This window comes from Symphalangus syndactylus, chromosome 1 (genome assembly GCF_028878055.3).
Source record: "Symphalangus syndactylus isolate Jambi chromosome 1, NHGRI_mSymSyn1-v2.1_pri, whole genome shotgun sequence".
In the NCBI taxonomy this organism is placed as follows: domain Eukaryota; kingdom Metazoa; phylum Chordata; class Mammalia; order Primates; family Hylobatidae; genus Symphalangus; species Symphalangus syndactylus.
The window spans coordinates 138,856,927-138,879,828 of NC_072423.2; the positions used below are offsets into that span (position 1 = coordinate 138,856,927).

Genomic DNA, 22,902 nt, shown 5'->3' on the forward strand with positions numbered 1-22,902 from the left:
GTTCACAAAGAAAGCATGCATTATGTACTGACCAATCTTTTACTCGTTTTGGAATCTGGACAGTGACTTCAATACCCATAAATAGATTCAAGTATTAGCCATTTATGCATGAGTTCACTAGTTTGATTTTCTTTAAAATTTTATTGGCAAACTGATAATACTTACATACTGTTAAAAAAATTTTCAGCATTTGTTATCTCATTTGCCTGATACCAAAGTCCATGGCTTTTGCATCGTTAAGTTTGTATAATTGCAAGGACCACTTTTGTGATGCTTGTCAGGTTAACTCCACAACCTAGGAGGGTGCTGCCACATAGCAGTCAGTTCATAAATGCACATTAAAATCATTACTGTTTTTCTCTGCTAATATTTTTCAAAGACTTTAAAATAACTCCTTAAAGAATTGAGAGAATTGGAATGGAGAACTCCTATCTGGACCATAGTGTGGTAGAGAGGCCTGGGCAGTGGAAGTAGAGAAAACGTAGAAATGAGGTATTATTATTTTAAATCACTTGTGAATGGGTGTTCAATGCAGATTACAATAGTTACTCTAATTATTGCCATCTTACTGTACAATAATTGGTGGCACGCACCTGTATTTCCAGCTACTTAGTGGGCTAAAGTTGGAGGACTTCTTGAGCCCAGGCGGTTAAGTCTGTGCTGAGCCAAGATCATACCACTGCACTACAACTTAAGTGACAGAGTGAAACCCTGTCTCAAATAAATAAATAAATGTCATATTAAGGCCAGAGATACTGAAATTATGAGTTGAACTTTTCTCTTTGGTTTTAGTATACAAAGCATACATTTATCCAAAAGTAATGCTTTCCAATGTAAGCCATAAGTCAGTCACACTTTTTTTGTACCCTGATTATGGGGCTGTCTTGGATATTCAAAGCCTCTCTTTTGTGTCAGGTATAAAATATAAAATTTGGGGTATTGAAACAGTTTTAGTATCTTTGTATGTGTAAATGTGTCCGTCCAGATGTAAGTCACTTTACTTAACTAGTAAGGAATATAAGAATTTTATTTAGTTGAATTAAAACAAAATAATCCAATTCATTATTACATACTAGAGAACATGGTGATTAAAAATGTTGGATTTAGAGATAAACTGAATGCTTATCACAGCTATACCACTTGTTAGCTCTGTGACCTTAGACAAGTTGTTTAATCATTCTAAAACTTAGTTTCCTCAGCTATGATAAAGGGAAAACTATAGTGCTTATTTCATTGTTATGATAATTAAATGAAGTAATAAAAATATATGGCACAGTATTGGGAATAGATAAAAAGTTAAACATTTGCCATTTATATTCGATTAAAGAGATTGTCTACTTTAGCATAGTGTGAAAGCAATCTATTAAAATGAGAGTACGTGGAAATTTTTAATTCTTGTATGTAGAACAATCCTTATTTGCCACCCAATTTAATAAATATGAAGTAACCTAAAAATCTTGATCTGCTTGTTCATAACCTTCCTTGCACCCCCAGATTTCACCTGTGTACACGATGGCGAGAGTGAGGCTGAATTTATACCTGGTGACTTCGAAGAGAAACCAGAAAGAGAAAAGAAACATACCAGCTTTACTTTGTGCAACGTATGTAACATTCAGCTGAATTCAGCCGCTCAAGCACAAATCCACTACAATGGCAAATCACATCAAAAGAGATTAAAACAACTCAGCAATGGGATGGTGAAAAATGACAATGGTAAGCTTTTCTAAAAATATTTTCTCAGTTTTACATCATCAACTTAAGTTATTTGTGTACCTGCAGATGTGATGATAAAAGAATGAACTAAACTATTTTTTTAAACCAGGAAAAATATTACTTAAAATCTTTATTAGCGGAGTACATTAAAATACATCATTTCTCTTTGACGGAGAAGGAGAAATTTTATTTTTTGCACATACTTAATTGTATTAGGGTTGTGATCTGCAGATTATTCACTATTTTCGAAATGTTAGAGTTTTAGAGTTTCTTGATGTGTGCCTTCAATACAGTTACGTATGGAAATAGACATCCTTTTACAGTGTACATAGGACAGTGGGTTTTTGTTTTTTATTTTTCATTTCCTGCAGATATTGGCGATTCAGTTGGTTAGTAACACTGCAATTGATTTGAAATAATGCATATCTTTTCAAATAGGTGTTTTAATCAATAAACTATGATCCATTAGTACAGACTTGTGAGTTTCCTAGTGAAAATGTATGGTTTATTTAATAACTTAGACTACTTTTTAGAAGTATGTGTTGAATTTATGGGTGAATAGACTTTTCAAATAGCACAAAAATATCTTTGGGAACAAATGGAAAGTTATTAGAAAATATAGAGACGTGAATAGAGGAGGGTGGGCCCGTACAGAGGAGACTTTAGAGAGCTAACTCACTGAAACTTGAGTTACAATATTATATTCTGATTAAATGTTTCATGTTTGATAAATATAATTCATCTAAATTATACTGACATTTAAAAATGTGAATGAATTTCAACCTCTTCCTATATTTGACATCATAAAGATTTTTAATATAATTTTGTAGTTTGCTTTAAGGTGGCCAGATGATGAGAAGAAAAACAGAAGTACATTCTTAAAAGTAGAAATTGCTTCTACCTTGCTTTATGTGTTTTTCATTTATTTGATTTTAGTATGAATGAACTGTAGTATTCTATTGGAAAGGATTTTATATTTCTTTCAAATGTATGCCATTTAGTTAATTATAGATGTTATTTGGCAAAGAGATATAAGAAACAAAAATTATGATCAGAAAGTAATTGAGAACTGTTAAATTCTATAGGCATAAGATAAACCTAGTGACACAGGACATTTCTTGATCACCTTTGCCAGCCGGAAACACCTGGCCAGCAATATCCTTGCTCTGCCTTGGCCCAGGGCTTTGGGGCTGGCTCTGCCCTGCTGCTGTTTCTGTCATGTGGGCTGGCTGCCCGCTGCTCATTAGAGGGCAGGGGGCCACACTGTTACAGCCTTCTCTGTACCCATGTTCGGTGGGCCCTGAGCCCTTGTCACGTGTCTAAGGAGAATGAGGATATGCTGACAAGTGAAGAGTGAGAAGGGCAGAGAATAATTTATTGAGCAGTGGAACGCCTCTTAGTGGAGAGGGGTTGTGTGGATGGTCCTCCACCCGCACAGTTGGCTCGTTTCTCCCCAGTATAGCTGAGTCTAGGGCTGTTATGGGCTCAGAATAGGAGAGCACATGCTGATATGTTTGTGAGTGTGCAAGGAAAGGCTAAAGCAAAGGCATCACTCAAAGGTGGGCATAGCAATGTAGAAAACCAATTAGAAAAGGGTTGGTATGTGTAAAATAGGTGAAGTGTGGGGATAAATTAGAGGAAAGCACACCAAATGGGAAGACAGATTCACAATCCAGTCCATGGATTTGACTTGTAGCTTGGCTTTCAGGCTTTAAACTGTCTTTGGCTTGGAGTTTGGGTTTCACCAGGGACCCGCCCCTATCTGCCTAGGCATTTGTCTGCTTTCTACCGCTATCACTAGCAAAGTAAGTCATGATTTTAAAATGTATATTTCAGTCTCTACTTAAGAGTTCTTAAGAAAAATCTATTCCTTATTGTTAAATTCTAGGTGAAACCACCTCAAGTGCAGCATGATTCAATTCCAAGTTGTTTTCTTTCAGTTTGTGTTGGTTATGATAGTGTAAGCTTTGGTGTCTCACTTCACCTATCTTGATAGTCACAAACCTCTTCTGGAGAAGTAATAAACAATATTATAGAACAAAATTAGAACAAAAGATACGTCTTGTTTAGAAACCCAAATCAGAGTTAGTCCCAGGCATAATTTAGAATAGCCAAAGATTTTCAAACCACAATACTAGTTATGACTTTACTCAAGTTAAGTATTTTTAAACAATCATATCAATGCACTTAGAGGTTAGCACTTTATTAAAGGCTTTATGTACATTTTATTATTCAATTTTTCCCCATAACCAACAAAAGTGATCTTGTTATATCCCTTTTATAGATGTGGACATTGAGGATAACATCAGTTAATAGTATGCTGAAGGTCACACAACTATTAAATGGTTGAACTTGCAATCAAACCATGGTCTTACTCACTTAAGTATCTGTAATTTTAAGTGATGTTTCCCAAAATGAATATTCTGTAGAAATTATGCCTTTCTTCATTCAAACAGAGAAATCATTTAGGAGAACATTTAAAAATTAAAATTTTAATATATTCCTCAAATTCTTTGATTAATATACTATTCAACAAAAATTTATTGCTGGATTTCCTATTCAGATTTTTCCCCCAAGACATTTTAAGTATCGTCATGTTAGTAAGAGCATTTTCAGAGACCTATCATTACTAATATTACTAATATGATGATAGGCCACCAAAAGCAACCATGATTACTGGAAATACTTGGTCATCTTAGGTCATATCGGTTTGGCCTGAAATTATACTTCAGAGGATGGTGGACATGTGGATAAGTCAAGAATGGCTGGATCAGGCCCAAGTCTTGGTGACTAACTAGGAATTAGGGGAGATCTTGGAGCCAAAAGTGTCAATCACATTATCTGAGAAGGTATGATGAATTTGGTGTTAATCTGGGCTGCATCTGTTTTCAAAGATATTTGATCTGGTGTATGAATGTAAGAGCAGGGATCAATAGAAAGTGATGATACTTGAAGTAGGTCAGAAAATTCTGTAGTAATGCTTAATAGTTAATTTAAGTTTCTAAGGACCCTGGCCTGTGGGATTGGGTTGTGTTGAGGCAAGAGTTGCCAAGAATTCAGTGTGGTTCCAATTTCAATAAAGCTCAGTTCCGGGATCTCCTCCTAAGAAAAGACCAGTAATGTTTGCTGGAAACTAGATGGAAATAATGGTGTAAAGATTTAATCAACTTCTTAAGCATTAGGAGAAATGCTATATTCCTGTACTAAATCTCAGAGTTAGGAAAGCAAACCTAATTCGTTTCAAATCCTAACATTTGGTAGGATAAGAGTTTCTTAAATACTGCCAAATGCCATCAGTAGGTAATTGTAAGTGGGAATACAAATAAAAATATTTTCCCACACGATTTTGCTGAGTATTTTTTGCCTTATCCAGCCCCCTGCCAGGCTACACATTATGTTGCAACTGATCAGCTGCCATAAAATTCCTAGCATAGTAAACTGTCATCTTTCCACAGCCATCAGACCGGTGCTTGACAAAGACCAAACTACTCTGCTTTTGTTCTTAACAGACTATTTTTAAAGAAAAGTTTCATATTCCAGCATAACTGAGTGGAAAGTAAAGCTCCCATATATCCCCTCCTTCACACACAGCCTTCCCCACTATCAACACCATGCAGAACAGTGCTACATTTGTTACAACTGATTAACCTACATCAACACATCACTATCACCCAAAGTCTATAGTTTACATTAGTGTTTACCATTGGTGTTGTACATTCTGTGGGTTTACAAAATGTGTAATGACATGTATCCAACATCACAATATCATACAGAGTAGTTTCGCTGCCCCAAAAGTCGTCTGTGCTCTGCCTGTTCATCTTTCCCTCCCTCATAACCACTGATCTTTTTATGGTCTCCATGGTTTTGACTTTTTCAGAATATCATAAAGTTTGAATCACATACTATGTAGCCTTTTTATATTGGCTTCTTTCACTTAGTAATATGCATGTAACTTTTCTCTGTGTCTTTTTATGGCTTGATAGCTCATTCTTGTTTTAGCATCGAACTATCCTGCTTTTAAATAAAAATGATCCGGCCACTTTGTTTCCCATAACATGGCCACATGAGGTCCTATGGCTATATTATACTTTTCTGAGGATTATCAGGTGAAGGGGTGTTGTAATTGAAGGGTTATACAACAGAGGGGAAACAATTTATCCACTTGAGATGACTTTTGTCCAGGAAGAAAAACTATAAGTGGTTCCACTCAAAAAAAAAAAAAAAAATCCCTTTGGGCACGTTGTAGGTGATAACCTAGCCCTCTGCCCTTTTTTCTTTCTCAACTCCTTTTAAAAAGTGTTCCTTTTGGCCAGGCGTGGTGGCTCATACCTGTAGTCCTAGCACTTTGGGAGGTCACAGGGGCCAGATCACGAGGTCAAGAGATCGAGACCATCCTGGCCAACATGGTGAAACCCCGTCTCTACTAAAAATTCAAAAATTAGCTAGGCGTGGTGGTGCATGCCAGTAGTCCCAGCTACTCGGGAGGCTGAGGAAGGAGAATTACTTGAACCTGGGAGGCAGAGGTTGCAGTGAGCCGAGATAGCACCATTGTAGTACAACCTGGCAACAGAGTGAGACCCCGTCTCAAAAAAAAAAAAAAAAAAAAAAGTGCTCCTTTTGTATTACCTGTAGTGTGTAAAAAGGCATACTCACCTGTAACTATAGGTGGGCCTAGTTATAGGCCATACATTTCACAGGTGAATTAGTGCTTTACCTTAATATAGAAACATATTATTTCTTTTACGGATCCCCCATATCCCCACTATTAAAATGTGCCTTTGCAGGCTTATTGGGAAGAAGAAATGAACACAATTACAAGCGTTAATTAGTGGTCATTTGTTTACCTACACAGAAACCAAGCTAAAAATGTTGATTTGTACAAATAATAGATCCTGTAAATTCTTAATAAGCACATCATCCCTTTTAGGTTATTTAGAAAAAGATAGGGGAATTCTTTGATTCTTCTCCTTAAACATGCACAATTGCAAACTGATTGATTTGAACTTTCATCTTCACAAAATTTTCACCACAATTTAGATTTCAAATGGAAAATCATTAAATATGGTATGTCAAGAAAGAAATATAACAATAGAGATTTTTACCTAAATTTATCCAACCTTGTACTTTTTTCTTTTTAGGGATGCAAATAAGATAATTAATGCATATGGGATTAATTTTTAGCAGTCATTTAAAGACTGTCTAAATAGGTAAAATATCATTTGATATTTGAACATTGTGTGATTATATGCCTTGAGGCATAGTCTGTTATATACTACAAAAAAGCTTGAATAAGAGAGGGCATTATCATATCTAAAATGTTTTTCACATTTCTGAGAAAAATGTGTTTTACATATTTACATGTCATCTCACTTATTAAGGAAAATGATCTTCTGAAGATCACAGTGAAAAGCTATTTGATGTATATAAATTAATTAGGAGGCGATTGTTCCTGCAGTTAAGACTAACTTCGGTTTCTGACAGCGATGTACGTTTTGCAGAAATAAAGGTATGTAGAATGCGTGTATACCACCTGAATTCCTGCTCTGCTAGAGTTCATTCATTCGAGAATCTGTGTGATTCAAGAATCTCTAAGGTCCCTCCAGCTCAGTCAGGAATTTTGACTGCTAAATTCCTCCCCAAGCGTTGCCTTCAGCTCATGGGAACTACCTCTTCTGAGCTCATTCCTTCTCTTACAGCAGCCTGCTATAAGATTCCAGTGGTCCAATGGCTAGTCAGTGCTGAGGTACAAAGTCCCAGCTCCTTGCCTCAAAAGTGGGTGGACATCTCTGAAAGTCCATTCCAACTTCAGATTTGCCGATGTCTCTGTTTCAATTCTATCACAGTCTAACCTCACTCTCTACTATGTCCTGCTTTTCTTATGCCTCACAGGTATAGATCTCCAGCCCACTACTTGCACTCAGAATGATCTTAGACTCTGCTTCTTGGGAATCCATGTAAGACACTACCAATGTTTTTTAAAGTTGTTAAGGGAGAATTGTCCTCTCTCTCTGAAGGTTCATCTCTGATTCTGTTGACATGAGTTGACCATAGAGAGATTAACAGATAAAAAGGTATACAAATTTATTAACATGCATGAGCCTGGGAGGCGTATAAAATATGAGGCTCAAAGGAGAGGCCAAATGGTTGAAGTTTATACATTATCCTGAGGTTATAGAAAGAATGGCTGCCTTTTGGGTAGTGCAAGGGAGGTGGAGTCCCAGGTAATAGGACAGTGAGGGAAGGAAAGCATGGCAGGCAGGGCTGTCTTGTTACACCTATAAAAAAATCTCTCAAGTAAACTCAGAGCTGCCTTCAGAAAGTATAGATGGTGGCCTGTGGTAAAATGTCTCTGTTAGAACTTCAAAATGGTTAGATTTTAGTCTCTTTTTTCCATTGAGTTAATCTTAGTTTTGGGTAAGGCAGATAAGGGGGGCCTCAGAGAAAGTCTGTTTGCATCTGTTGTTTACTTTACTAATGTAGATTTTTTATACAGATGTAATCCCTCCCACAAAAAGACAGCTTTTCAAAGCTGTTCCTGTAGTCTGTAGCCCCTCTGAATAGCATCTTAAAATATGCCAAAGAAATATATTTTGAGGTAAAATATTCTGGTTTCCTTCAAAGTCTCAGTAAGAAATATGCACAATGTGTTTTATTGTGCAAATGCAACAAAATTTAATTCTTTCCTTAACTTATATTTTCCATTTGATATCTGTGAGTTAAGATTTGCCATCAAAAATGCGAAAGAAATGAAAAGGGAACTAGTATCAACTGTTCCAAGTACTTCATATACGTCATTTATTGAACCCCAATCAACAATCTTACAAAGTCTTACTACCTCTATTTTGAAAATAACATAGCCAAGGATCAAAGACCCTAACAGACTTGCCAGTACAGCTGTTTGTCTTCAGAACTGCCCAGGTCTACATTATTGACAACTCATTAATCTCCCTGGCAAACTTGCATTCTACTGTCAACAAAATTATACCATACATTTGGGTATTTTCTTATGTTATTGAGTTTATGTCACTCTTAAATCACCTAACTTACATTATTACAACAAAGCTGATGTTTCCCTTAAATTTTCATCAACAACTCTAACTGCTGAAAATATTTTGTGCAGAATAGTCATGTAAATAGATCATTTGATAATTTATCACTATATATTCTCTATCATGCCAGAAATGTATCTTTTTATGTTAGCATACTTTTTGAAGATATGAATACAGAAGTGGCAGAAAGGAATTCTATATTAGAAGTTGACTAAATGTGTTGGCTTTACCATATTCCAGAGATTTCATGATTCACCCTCTCATAAATATTATAGATCTAGGAAACAATACAGACTGCATGATTAAGTTTCTCTTTTAAAAAGGCCTTTGATTTTATGTTTATGATGCAATTGAGCTTTACAAATAAAGATTATTTTTTTGCTGTTGTAAAATGGTTTAATATGTACTGCATACAAATGTATTAAAGTAAATTAAAAATCACCAACATTCTATGAAGATATTTACTTCTAATTTTTGTCACAATTCATCAAGAATGCTAGTATGAATAAGAGATATTGTTTGTACAGTTTTACAAGCATTATAACAATGTTTGTATATCACTACATTTTGTGATATATATTTTTTAATTACCATGGGAAATTAGTAGTGGAGTTGAGATTTCTAGGTAAGCATTGAGATTTTACTCACGTTTGCCATTTTGTTTTCTAATTATGTGATATATTATATAATGGAAAAGCTTTAACATTATGAGGTATAGAATGAAGTATTAAAGTATCATAAGGGATTTTGTCTAAGAACAGAAATTTCAAGATTAGATTAAGAATGGTTCTTTGATTCATAACAGCATTTCGAAAGACATATTACAAGGGGCATAACTTTTAGGATGTTTAAACCTTCTATGGCAAACTAATTCAATTTCATGTGTTCAACATAGTTTAAGCTGTTGTTAATGCTTGTTGAAGGATTGAGTAACAAGTTGACGTACCGTGGCAGCTTTATTTTATTCACGCTATCTTTGTCATATTTGGGTTAATTTATTAAGCCTGATTTCCTTTTTTTATTGGGCTGGAACTGCTATCCAATAATTCAGTTTTATCTACCAGTATTCTAGAGTCTTTTGGTGTTCATTGTTTTGTAGCACATAAATCCAGAGTATTGCTGCCCTTATCCATGCTGCTAGCGTTAAATTTTCTTTCATTTAACAGAAAAGCTAAATAAAATTTTAATTTCTAGTTCTCACTGATCTATTCTCTTTTTTCTTTGCATTGATTGCCGCAGAAGATGTTTAGTGTCAGAAGATTTTCACTTTACAAGATTTTCTTCTCCTGCAACATTGATAGTTAATGAAAGTAAAATAGCTTCATAGATTTTTATTGTACTTCAGGCCTTGATTTTATGTATATATTTATCATCTATATCTAAATTTGTCTCACCTTTTGATCTCCAAGGACTATTTGTGCTTTTGTTGACTGTCAGTAGACAAATTAGAATTTGCTAGAACATTTGTGACTTCACAGTGATCTCTTTTGGCATAATTTTATTTCATAATGGTAACTTCTTTCTTAATGATACCTTATCTATATTGCTATGCGTATTAGTCCATTTTCATACTGCTATACAGAGCTGCCCGGGACTGGGTAATTTATAAAAGAAAAAGGTTTCACTCACAGTTCAACATGCCTGGGGAGGCCTCAGGAAGCTTACAATCATGGTGGAAAACAAAGGAGAAGCAAGGCACCTTCTTCACAAGGTAGGAGGAAGGAGAATGAACGTCAAAAGAACAGCATGGGGAAAACTGCCCCCACGATTTAATTACCCCAACCTGATCTCTCCCTTGACACATGGGGATTGTAAAGATTATGGGGATTACAATTCAAGATGAGATTTTGCCTGGGGACGCAACCGAACCTTATCTGTATATGATATATTGAAATGTGGCACTTTCCTCATACTTTTCTCTTACCGACCATATCCTTTAGAAGTTCAGCCAAGGGGAGGCCATGAAAAAATGCTGATATTAAATTGTTCAAAAATATATAATAAGACATTGTATTTTTGTTTGACTGAACTAAATTTCTTTTTTATCGCTGAAGGATAAAAATGTAGAAGAAAGTGAAAAATGCTAATTTCACTGTGTTCAAATTGGGAGCATGTTTCTGGCTTTTGTTACCAATTTTTTTTCACCCTAGAAAGAAAACATGTCAGTTATTTAAAGTTCCAGCCACTGGCTATTTGTTTTACCTGGACTTAATATGAATTCCATTGAAGGGCACCATCTTTTACAACACAGAGATTTCTTTATGCAATCTCTATCCCTAAGAAACCCTGTGTACTAGGACAGTGATGAGGTTTTACAACCTGAGCCTGATAATCCAGCCCAATTCCTGTCTGGAGTCCATCCAATAGGTTACTCTGCCCAAGATGAAGTATACTCCAGTTTTTCATGACCGTTGTATTGAGGAGCTAGATGAAGTGAAAATTAAGGGAAGCCATAAGAGAAAAGAGAATGAATTAAATTTATAACGTTTAGCTTGGAAATACAATCTATTTGAGATAGAGGAGATTTTCATTTGTGCTTCTCTGCATGTGTATGTGTGGGAGTGAGTGTGTTTAAGGAAGTTTGAAGAACTTGAAGGTATTGGTAGCTTATAGCACTGGTAGTATGAGAGTGCAGAATTCTTTTTTATGTCTGAACTTCAAATCTGTTTAGTACACGTACAGCTACCTCGTTTCTTCATCTTTTCCCTCTTTCAGTTACTAATCACGTCCACCAACAACATCTTCCAGTCCCTGTGTTTCCTATCTATAATCTTAGGAAAGTAATCACTCCTCTACTTTTCTAGATTTGAAAGTATAAGCTTTTTAACTTTTGTTATCCTTCCTTTATATTTCCCCTAGAAGTAATTTTCCCAAGGTAATGGAGCTAGTATTAATAAAGGTGAGATTCTTGTACGTATGAATTTTTCTTCCCTGACTGATGCCCTTAACAAGTTTTTTTGCATTTTGAGGCCCACCCTTTTGAAACTGGCTTCTGGTTTCTATAGATGCACACCAGGCCTGGCACTCTTTCTGTTAACCACGACATTTTTTGTTTGTTTCTCAGAAACACTAAGCAATGGCGTGTGTGTGTGTGTGTGTGTGTGTGTTTAAGATGGTATTACAGATTCAATTCACTAAAAATATTCCTTAAATATTAATTTTGAGTTTTTCAAGGAGAGATCAGAAAGTAGTTTTCAAAAATAGCAGCCCAGATACATGTCTTCTCTTTCCTTGCTTCCAAAATTGCGACAGTATTTTGTAAGAAACTTGAAAATAAAAGCAAATAGATGTATAGCAGCACTGTGAACTTGCTAAGAATAAAATAGTGAGGGATTTCTGGAAGACTAAAAGAAATGGGATAAAAATGAGATAAAACACTGGACCTAAACACAAGTAAGGAAACCTATAAAGTTAGGGAAAAAGCACCCAATAACTCAGGTTTCCAACAGATCTTCAGAATATCTCTAAGATTACTCTGAAGTAGACTTAAAGGTGGTGTGCATTGTTTAATGGAAATTGTTATGAATTTACTTATGCTAGTGTGCAGTTAGAAGCTGAGATATAACTCACCTGCCCAGCCTAAAGTGAAAATAAAGAACCCATGAATCTGGGGGTTATAGGCCAGAGATGTCAGAAAGTGAATGTCCCGATGAGGTCAAGGATAGGAGAGGATAGAGGGAACAGACATATCTGCTATGAATTTGTTGGCTTTGTAATGTGTGCTGTTATTCCCTCTTTCATCTCACCTCTGGAATCACTTGTAAAGCAGACTTTGCTTACTCACTAATTAAAAAGTTAGTGAGATTAGAGTTATTTCCAGGGAATTTTGTAAAGGACATCTAGACTCTATGCCAGTTAAGGTTGGCACTATGTATGCAGATACAAAGATAAAAGCTGGATCACATATGTATTATCTACTTACAACTACTTGTATCAGGTACAGTGTTGAAATCAAAGTTATGAACAAGTCATATTTTCTACTCATTTCCAATTTTCCAACCCTGAGAGGAGTGAATATGTGTACATAAACTTCAATTCAATAGTTTACATGAGAAAAAACGTGATTTTTACTTCAAGATTTTATTTCAGTGACTCAGTAGAAGTATAAAAAGTTAGAGAATATGTGAACTAATCAGTGCATACGAGGCTAAAAAACTATAGTTTTAAATGGAGAGTAATAAAAGCAGAATTAATTCAAGAATATTTAATTTCCTTAGCAAATACTTAATAAACACTTCCTGTATGGAATAAGAATTCTGATCTAGATCTTATTCTCACTGATAGAATAGCTACGTCTAGAGGTGTTATAAAAAAAAAACAAAAAGAAAGAAGAAAAGGGGAAACAACCTTAAAATTTAATTCCTGTCTTGTAGGAGGAAGACAAAGGGTCTGCTAAGCAGATAATAAAGGTATCAGAAATATAAATGATGAGTAACATTTTTCATGCGTTTACGTTGTTCTAGATTTTATTCTAAAAATTCTGTGGGTATAATTAATGTGATTTTCTTATTTTATGATTTAGATATAGTTATTAGTATACATTATGTAGACCATAAACTAATACAAAGGAAAGTAAAGAAACTGGCCAAAGGCCATGTAACTGGAGAGAGGTAGGGCCAGTCCCTGAGCCTGGCAAGCTGGTTCCAGAGTCCACACTCATATTCATGATGTTACAATAGCTGTCAGGCCTGGAGAATACCTTGGATTGCTCCTTGATTCAGAAGCCAAAGGAGTAGAGAGCTTCAGAAAAAGAGGAAGTGGTTGTCTACCATGTGCTGAAGAGTTTTTTCAGAGAGGTTAAAATAGGCAACCTCTGTGGGAGATCTGGAACTTGTAAAATGACAGATTATCTTTGAGAAATTGTTTAAATTAAGTCGGTAAAGCAAAATCAGATGTTGAGAAGTAGAGTGTTTCTCTGACTTTTGGTCTTTAACATCCCTGGTTTTAAATCAGGGATTTTCAGAATCACCCTGGGTACTTCGTGAAAATTCACATTCCCTGGGATGCATTCGGTCCTTTAAATCGGAATCTACGGTAACATTAAGTTAGAAATAGAGGAAGTCAGTAAGGGAAAAAGGGTGAGGAAGAGGAATGAGTTGGCTGCGGCTCAGTTTACATACCTCACTTCGCAAGGAAAAGTCTGCTATCTGACCATCTGTTTGTATTCTAACATATACTGGGGGAAGACTAGTTCCCAGCCCAAGAGACTCATCAAAGTGATTCCTTCTTGTTATATTTTCAGTGATGTTTTAGGGACTGTCATTGAACTACCAGTCATGAAAGCAAGTAGCGCTCTCTCTCTCTCTCTCTCTCTCTCTTTCTCTCTCTAAACCTAGCTCTGGTGGTTGTGAATCAATCCTGACCATTGCTGGTAATTTGAAGAGCATATAATCCATCTGTGCAGGGGCAGGGGGGCTGTGTACACCACAGTTTGCATCTGGTCTTGCTCTTTTGCTTGGCATTCTGACCATCAGGTTTTAGGACTTCATTATAAAAGAGTATCAGAGTGTGTATACTTTATTCCAAATTACTTCCTTTCAGCAATATTTTATTTGTTTTTGTGTTTGTTGTTATACCTTCACTTGAGGATTGTGTCTTCATATGTTGGTAAGTAATTTTTTTCCTAGAAGTACATTTACATTTTTAACCTGATAAATACTCATTGCACAATTCTTAAAGAATGTGTTAATGCCAAGTATTCTATTATGTCTCCTTTATTCTTTTCCCATACCAGTCACATATGTGTTAGGGTCCGTACTCTAGGGTGTCATACATGGGAGTTGCTGGGACAAGATGTCTTTCGTATTTTTCTTTTCATTTCATCCTCCATCGAAAATTCAAAGTCCTTGATAAACTGATTTTTACCTTGGGGTATCTGTATACTATTTTGACTCATCTTAACTTTCCTTATGTGTAATTTACCTGTTATTAACTGTAAGTGAGACCCAAATTAAAAACTTTTAACAACAAACTCTATTATCCTCATTTTAACAAAAATTGGGAAGGGACTGTTCTCCATTGTTTTTTAATGAAGACAGTATAAGGTTTTGGAGAATCATACATAATTCTTCTACCAAAATCCAATTTTTATGGCAGAAAAATTACAATCTTATAAAAGTAGGGACACGTTCTCTTTATTATTTAACTATTTTAACAGGAGTTCTTAGATTTGAAACAATCAGGAATGTGTCACAATAAGCTAATACATGTTATGGGTGCTGAGTAGATAGCAATTTATGATCATAATCCTGGCAGGCTCATTTTGTTTATTAGTCAAGGACCCCTTTTGCCTCATCACTAACAAAAGTGTCCCAATGTTTGTAATTCTTGCTATTCTGTTTTTATTCCTACTGCCATAAAATATTTTCCTTCCCTTCATATAGAATTTCCTTCAGAAATCTCTTTAGTTCTAGAAAAAAATCTTAAGAGAGTATATAATATTCTCACTAATACAAGCCTCAGGGACTATTTTAATTCATTTCATTTCTGATGGGAAAAAATCAAAGCAGAGACCCCACATCCCATGTGCCTGATTCTGAAATAATTTCTTTACCACAGCAATCAATAATGTTTTTCTGTACTTCTCTCACATAGATCTTTTTATTTTTATTGATACACAATAATTATACATATTAATGGGGTACACGTGATATTTTTATACATTCATACAATGCGTAATGATCAAATCAGGGCAATTAGGAAGTTCCAGTTCTATCAATAATATTGTCATTGTCCATCACACAAGATCAATTATACAGTGATCTTTAAAAATCTGCCTGTTCTCCCTTACACTGTTCAATGGCTGCCTTAATTCACTGAATATAGTAGTCAACGACCAAATCTTGTATAATATTAATTTCTTTCAGTTTCAACTACAATCAATTTGTATAAACCAAATATCATGCTCCTTTTGATATCATGGAAGATGAATGTTTCCTGTTTTCTGTGGAGAAGTGGTGTTATTAGGAATCCAATAGTTACAAGATTTTTTTTTTTTTTTTTTTTTTTTTTTTTTTGAGACGGAGTCTTGCTCTGTCTCCCAGGCGGGAGTGCAATGGCGCGATCTCGGCTCACTGCAAGCTCCGCCTCCCGGGTTCATGCCATTCTCCTGCCTCAGCCTCCCGAGTAGCTGGGACTACAGGCGCCCGCCAACACGTCCGGCTAATTTTTTGTATTTTTAGTAGAGATGGGGTTTCACTGTGTTAGCCAGGATGGTCTTGATCTCCTGACCTCGTGATCCGCCCGCCTCGGCCTCCCAAAATGCTGGGATTACAGGCTTGGGCCACCGCGCCCGGCCTAGTTACAAGATTTTAAAATTTAAAACAGAGTAAAGTTATCTGAAGTATTCCTTCATTATTTGCTCTTATGAGCAATGCCAGAGACTTGTTTATCATATGTGACTTGGGAAGATGTTAAAAATTAAAAGGAGGCGGGCAGATTAGGCGAAAACCAGAAGTAAGACATGAAGTCCCAGAGAGGCAAGGTATGTGCATTAAAGAGTTTCATAGAGATGCCAAGGCTTGAAGGAGCTTTATGGCTCATACCTCATTTAGGACTCCAGGACTATTCTACTTTGTAAAGTGAGTTTGTGCAAAGCAAAGAGATCAGACAGAGTTTAATTTGCACTCTAGAGTATTTCTCAGTTGCCTTTTGGCAGAGAGGAGGGATTCAGATATTCTTCTGTTTTCTTACATGGTGAAGCCCTCTGTAGCTGAGTTGAGAAATGTTGGTCCTAATCTGGATCCTGGGATGGTTAGGGGCAAGAAAACCCCACCTTCTAGACATGGGCTTGACTTAATGATGTAGCAGAGACTCAGGGTGGTTTGCAGCATCAACATGAATCAATATAGGATAAGGTTAGCCAGGAAAATATCCTATTATCTGATAGAGTTGGAAATGAAATGAGCTTCAATTGTAGTGGCAGGCCTTCTGCAATAAACAGGGCAGAATGCCCTTAGCTGGGCACGCAAACAAGCACACCCCAGTGGATATCAGCCAGTATATTCCCAAGGACCAGAATTATGAGACTAGAGATGATCCTTACTCCCAATACACATAAGCCTTATTCCATATACCAGAAACCTTTTGGGATATGAGAAGATGAAATGGAAAGTAAGCTAAAGGACTGGATGCCAAAACTAAAGGTGATGAGTTATCTAAATGGGAACATGTGAGCTAGCAGAGGGAGAGAGTGCTACCATGATTAGCATGTGTAAATATTAGTCTGCAGCTCTGCTATGTCTCCCACGTGGTGCGGGGTAAAAGGTATCCAGAAGTTTCTGTTAAAATGTAGCTGAGGAAGCTGACGGCGAGTGAGACCAGCCACACAATTTGTAGGGCCCACTACAAAATGAAAATGCAGAGACCCTTGCTAAAAATCTGTTAAGAATTTCAGGATTAATTCCAGCACTTTGGGAGGCCGAGGTGGGTGGATCACTTGAAGTCAGGAGTTCAAGACCAGCCTGACTAACGTGGTGAAATGCCATCTCTACTAAAAATACAAAAATCATCAGGGTATAGTGGTGGGTGTCTGTAATCTCAGCTACCCAGGAGGCTGAGACACAAGAATCACTTGAGCCCAGGAGGGGGAGTTTGCAGTGATCCGAGAATGTGTCACTGCACTCCAGCCTGGGCGACAGAGTGAGACTTTGTCTCAAAACAAAGAATTTCATGGTGACAAACAGAGAATTAAAACAGGCACGGGGTCATTGTGAGTGCAGAAACTTGTGCCCATGATCGCACAAACTACAGGGCCATAAAGCTGGCCCTGGCTTTGAGTTTGCCTGATGAGGTTACAGCATCAGGGAGGATCTGGCTCTGTGAGCAATGGCCAGTGGTGAGACCATTCAGCCCAGGAGGTGATAGGAGTCCTAACTGGATCTCAGGGGAACTATAGTACCTAAGAGGGCAGAAGTGGGGCCCCATCAGCAGATAGGAGGTTGCTCATTCTCTGTTGGACCATTCCCGAAGCAATAAAACTGAATATGAGTTCACCAGCCACAGATTTGTACAACAGAGGTCAGGAAGGGAGCCGAATAACCATGTAGAAAATGGTTGTATGCAGTAGTATGTTGGTCAATTTTAACCGTCAGCTTTCCTGAGAATAAAAGCCTTGGTTTGTAACATCTCCCTATTTTTCACCATGGCACATTTTAAGCTACCAATGTGTCATCAGGGAAGAGTGAGTAGATAAGAGGTACACACAATTGGTTGTTGAAAACCAGTGCAAGTTTTCACCACGTCCCTGGTTGTAAGTGTGGCCGATGGGTTTAGAGTATAGCACAGAGACCCTTATAAGTAGAAGGATATTGTGGTGGGTCAAATAATATTCCCCAAAAGATGTGTACATCCTAATCCCTGAGACCTGTGAATATGTTGCCTAACTTGGCCAAAGGAACTCCACAGATGTGATCAAATTCAGGGTCTTATGATGAAGAGATTATCCTGCATCATCTGGGTAGGAAAAATGGAATCACAAGGGTCATTTTATGAGGAAGATAGGAAGATCGGAGAGATCAAGGAGATGTGACTATGGAAGCACAGGTTAGAGTGACGCACTTAGGAGATGGAGGAAGGGATCAAGGAATGCAGGTGGCTTCTAGAAGCTGAAAGAGGCAAGGAAACAGATTCTCCCGTTACAGCCCTCAGAAGGAACACAGACCTTCCAACACCTTGATTTCACCCCACAGAATCCATTTCAGACTTCTGACCTCAGAACTGTATGATCAATTTGTTTTGTCTTAAGCCAACAAATCTGTAGTAATTTGCTATAGCAATGATAGGAGACTAATACAGATAGCATTATTTTCCTAAGCGGTATGAGGTCAGGAAAGTACTCACCCTCCCACGCAGTTGTTGTTGCTCTTTTAAAAGAGAGCAGAGGATAGGAAATACTAAGCCTTTGTCTGAAAGTATTACCCAATGAAATTGTTTAAATTACTATGCAGCCATAAAAAAGAACAAGCTCATATCGTTTGCGAGAACATGGGTGGAGCTAGAGGTCATCATCCATAGCATACTAATACGGGAACAGAAAACCAAAAACATGTGTTCTCACTTAGAAGTGGAGCTAAATGATGAGAACACATAGACCCAAAAAGGGGAACAAAAAACCCTGGACCCTACTTGAGGGTGGAGGGTGGAAGGAGAGAGAGGAACAGAAAAAATTACTGTTGAGTACTAGGCTTAGTACCCGAGTGATTAAATAACCTGTACAAGAAACCCCTATTTTGCCCAGTTTACCTATATAACCTGCACATGTATCCCTAAACCTAAAATAGAAGTTTAAAAAATTACTGAGTGAGGTAAATTTAATTTTCTTCTAGCTCTTGTGGTTAAAGGGCTCACGGTGGTTAATTTTATGCCATGACACTGAGATATTTGGTCAAATATTATTCTGGATGTTTCTGTAAAGGTGTTTATTGGGTGAGATTAACATTTATATCGCTGGACTTTGAGTAAAACATGTTGCCCTCCATAATTTGGGTGGGCCCCAACCAATCAGTTGAAGTCCTTAATAGAGCAAAGACTGACTTTCCTCAAGCAAGAAGGAATTCTGCCATCTGACTTGCCTTTGAACACACACAGACCTTGTTGGTTTGTTTGTCTGGAGAATCCTAAATAATGCACGCATTGAAATTTAATTTGAGTGAATTTGGAACTTCAATGTACACATAATCCATCAACTGTAGGAATTGCAATCTCTATTCAACCTCTAATTATTCACCTCCTCAACCCACAATGTCTGAAAAAGGCCAAAAGCTGTCTGTCTTGTGGCTATTTAATAAGATAATACTCTTGGTTTCCACCTGACATTGTACATTTTCCTTCTCTCTCTTATTCTTGATTCATTACAGGTGAGTCTTGTTTAGGTGCCAGCATAGTGCTACCACTGTCAGCCAGCATATCCAAATGTGCCTGTGATGTTCCTTCCCCAGCCCCAGTGCACTCCAGGGGTGCCCCTGCCCCATGAAACTATCAGAAGTAGAGATGATGTGTGATGTCCTTTCCTGTATTCTCCATTGCATAAGGGAAGACAGATCGAGTTGAGACAAATCATGTTCATGTTGAACACATTGCACTAGTGAATCTAAAAAAGAAGATTTTATTTTGTTTCTTAATTCACAGCTTTTCTCTCTAGATAGAAGTCCATGTGGGCTGGGTCTTGGACCAATCAGAGAATCATCCTTTCTTTTCAACACTCCCAGAATGATGTACTGTCTAGTCCGTATGACATAAGTTTTCCCAGGAAGCTCAACGTTCCCTTAAATAGTATCCTCAGGAACCCACCCCTATATGCACTCTACACATGATTATATGGGTCTGCATTTTCACATGAATATACATCAGATTAAGCTAAAGCTTCTACTAATTATATATATATTTAAATTTTATTCTGGATGCTTCTCTTAGAATATTAAATATATTTTAAGACATATATGAGTTTATGACAAGCTAGATAAGATATCTTAACTGCTATCCTTATTCTTCTGTAATTTAATGTTAGTGGACTAATCGAGTTAGTGGCCTGAAGGAAGAGATTAAAAATATTTATGTTCTTTTTAGTGCTCATTGCAGTGGGTATGCCTTCTGTGTAAATAATTTCTGTTCAAAACCTAGGGGAGAACAAAGTAGGTATGCATTCCCACTATTAATTGTTGATCTAAAGGGTTTTTTGGCCTTTTTTTATATCCATGTGGGTGTTAAGCCAAGCATCTAACACTTTGTTTCTTTAGGTAAAATCTAGTATGAATACAGGTCTTTCCCACTGAAGAATGTTTATATAAATAAAGCAAAACTACTCATGTCTTATAAATACACACATATAAAACCTAGGAGCCATCTGGCAGTTAATGCCTAGCTTTGAGATGTATATGAGGCCCTATATGAACATAGAGGGAAGGATGGAAATATGGACGTTAAGAAAGGAGGATCTTCCTAAACTGAGACTTATTTTCCTGTTGCTACTTTGTGTCCAGCTTTTCTAATTATTTCTGGCATTATCTTATTTGCCTCGTTTATTTAATAAGATTCTTGGGAGAAGCAAATGCAGTAATGCATATGAAAGTACTTCAGCAATCTCTTTTTCTTACGAATATGTGAATTTCAATTCATTATTTCATCTGAAGTAACTCTGAGTTATTTGGACGTAAAGGGCTGTAGGAATTCAGTATTCAAACATGGAATTAAAGTCAAGAGAGTAAGCTCTGAGAGCTTATGAGATTTCTGGAATGTTTCTTATATACAAAAAATACTCATCACCCACTGATACTTAGCACTGATAACATCAAAGACAAAAAAATGTGAGACTTGAGGATAGCAAAGAGGGAGAAAGGTGGGAAAAGTGCACTGTCTTTTGCAGATGGTCTGGGAAAGAAGGGAAAAAATAAGCAACAACTGTGGGAAGGAGAGAACTACAAACAGAACTTCTAGGACTAGCCAGTAAATTGTTTTAAAAGAGGGTAAGGAACAAATAGCCTATATCTGACATATGGACCCAAGTAGTTGAATTGACAGACACTTGTGTTTCGGACTTCTATGGTAGTGGCTTTAATCAGCATCACCTGAGTACCTGGTGAAATTCAATTATTGGGGCCTACCCCAAATATATTGTATGAGAAGCTGTAGGAGTAGGCCAAGCAATCTGTGTCTTAAAGAATGCTTTGGGCGATTCTGTTGCATGCTCAAGCTTAAGAATCACTGCCCTATGTAGTAAATAACATCTCAGAAGCAATAATTTTAACATTAAATAGGGTAATTTAGGTAATGTATTTAGTGCAAACATAGTTAACCTTCAATAAAATAAGTGTTATCTATAATTACTATTAGTTCTTGTTAAACGCTACAATCAGCAAGAAAAATCAAGGTTGGGATACGAACATGTATATAAATATAGACTTTTAGGAAATGTAACATTCTTAGAGAAATATTTTAGGGTTCCTCTTACACTTTAACATTCATACAAATCACCTGGGGGTCTGAAATGCAGATTCTGATACAGATCCGGGGTTGCGTATGAGATTCTGCATTTCTAACCAGCTCTTAGTTGATGCTGTGGCTGCTGGTCCTGGGATTACAGTTTGATTAGCATCAATCCAGGCCATGGCACCCTTTACTTCCACTTAACTGTTTTTTGCAGCTCTAAAAGGAATATTAGACAGAAGTTCGAGTATTCATAGCAAAACCATAGGATAGAAGGTGGGTGGCAAGTTGAAACCCTGTGGTTCATGTCATCTCATCCCTTGAGTTGTAGGTTTTGTCCATCTTTCTTTAGGAAGCAATTTAATACTTCTCAGACAGAATAGTTTGAAAAGCAGTCATAAATTCTTAAAGTTTTAAGGTCATTTTCCATTAATTACTTAACTTTGGAGGCAGTCAAATAGTACTGTTGGACCCTATAAAAGGTGTGACAGATCCGTTAGATAAGCCATACTAATTACGACCATGTAGATCTTACTTTGCTAAACCATCTGAAGGAGTTCATACTCCTGCTTTGCTCAGTGAACTTGTCATGTTATTTTTCAAGAGCAGCTCATCTTTTGAAGATAAACTGAGTTTTACTTGTTTACTTATATACACAGATTTTTAGTATGTAGCCACATGGATGCCATCAAGTGGAATTGCTCAATAATTATTTTTAAACTGTGGCTGGCCCATCCTTCAGTAGTTTCACAGGTTTTCCGCATATGGATTAAAAATATGGTCTACAGTTTAATAGAAGAATCTGGGTGGTGGTGAATAAGTAGTTCTGTCCTAAAACCAACACAGGTAAGTGTTTACAGATGGTGGTATGACAGAGAAGAAACAACACAACTTATTTAAGTCAAATCTACTTAAGTATAAGACTTTCACTGCTTCTGGACTATGGCTCTTTTAGGTCTGGCAAATTTGTACTTAATTGGATTTGAGCACTCCATCATGCGTGGCTAAAGACAAATTTGCAAAGCACAAATTCTCATTCTAGTTAGTTTCCTTGAATTATATGGTTCTATATGAGGGTTGTTACATAAATTTTACACAACTGGAATTCTACTCATGAAGTTGTTAAAGTGGGATAAAATACTAAAAATAAGCCACAATCAAACTACATTTTTATAATAAGCAGTTATAAAACAATTACCCCAGAAATGGAGTATTGACT

General features: G+C 36.7%; 1 protein-coding gene across 2 annotated transcripts in view; it reads left to right on the forward strand.

Moving 5' to 3' along the window:
• ZNF385D (zinc finger protein 385D) overlaps positions 1-22,902 on the forward strand; it is a 776,796-nt gene that overhangs the window by 17,924 nt on the left and 735,970 nt on the right. The window contains exon 2 of one of the 2 annotated variants that reach the window (XM_055286037.2): positions 1,495-1,713. In XM_055286037.2, coding sequence (XP_055142012.1) covers positions 1,695-1,713 — 19 coding nt within the window. In that variant the 5' untranslated portion in view covers positions 1,495-1,694. Of the gene's footprint in view, positions 1-1,494; positions 1,714-22,902 lie in introns of those variants that run through there. The other variant, XM_055286058.2, reaches the window with a different exon arrangement.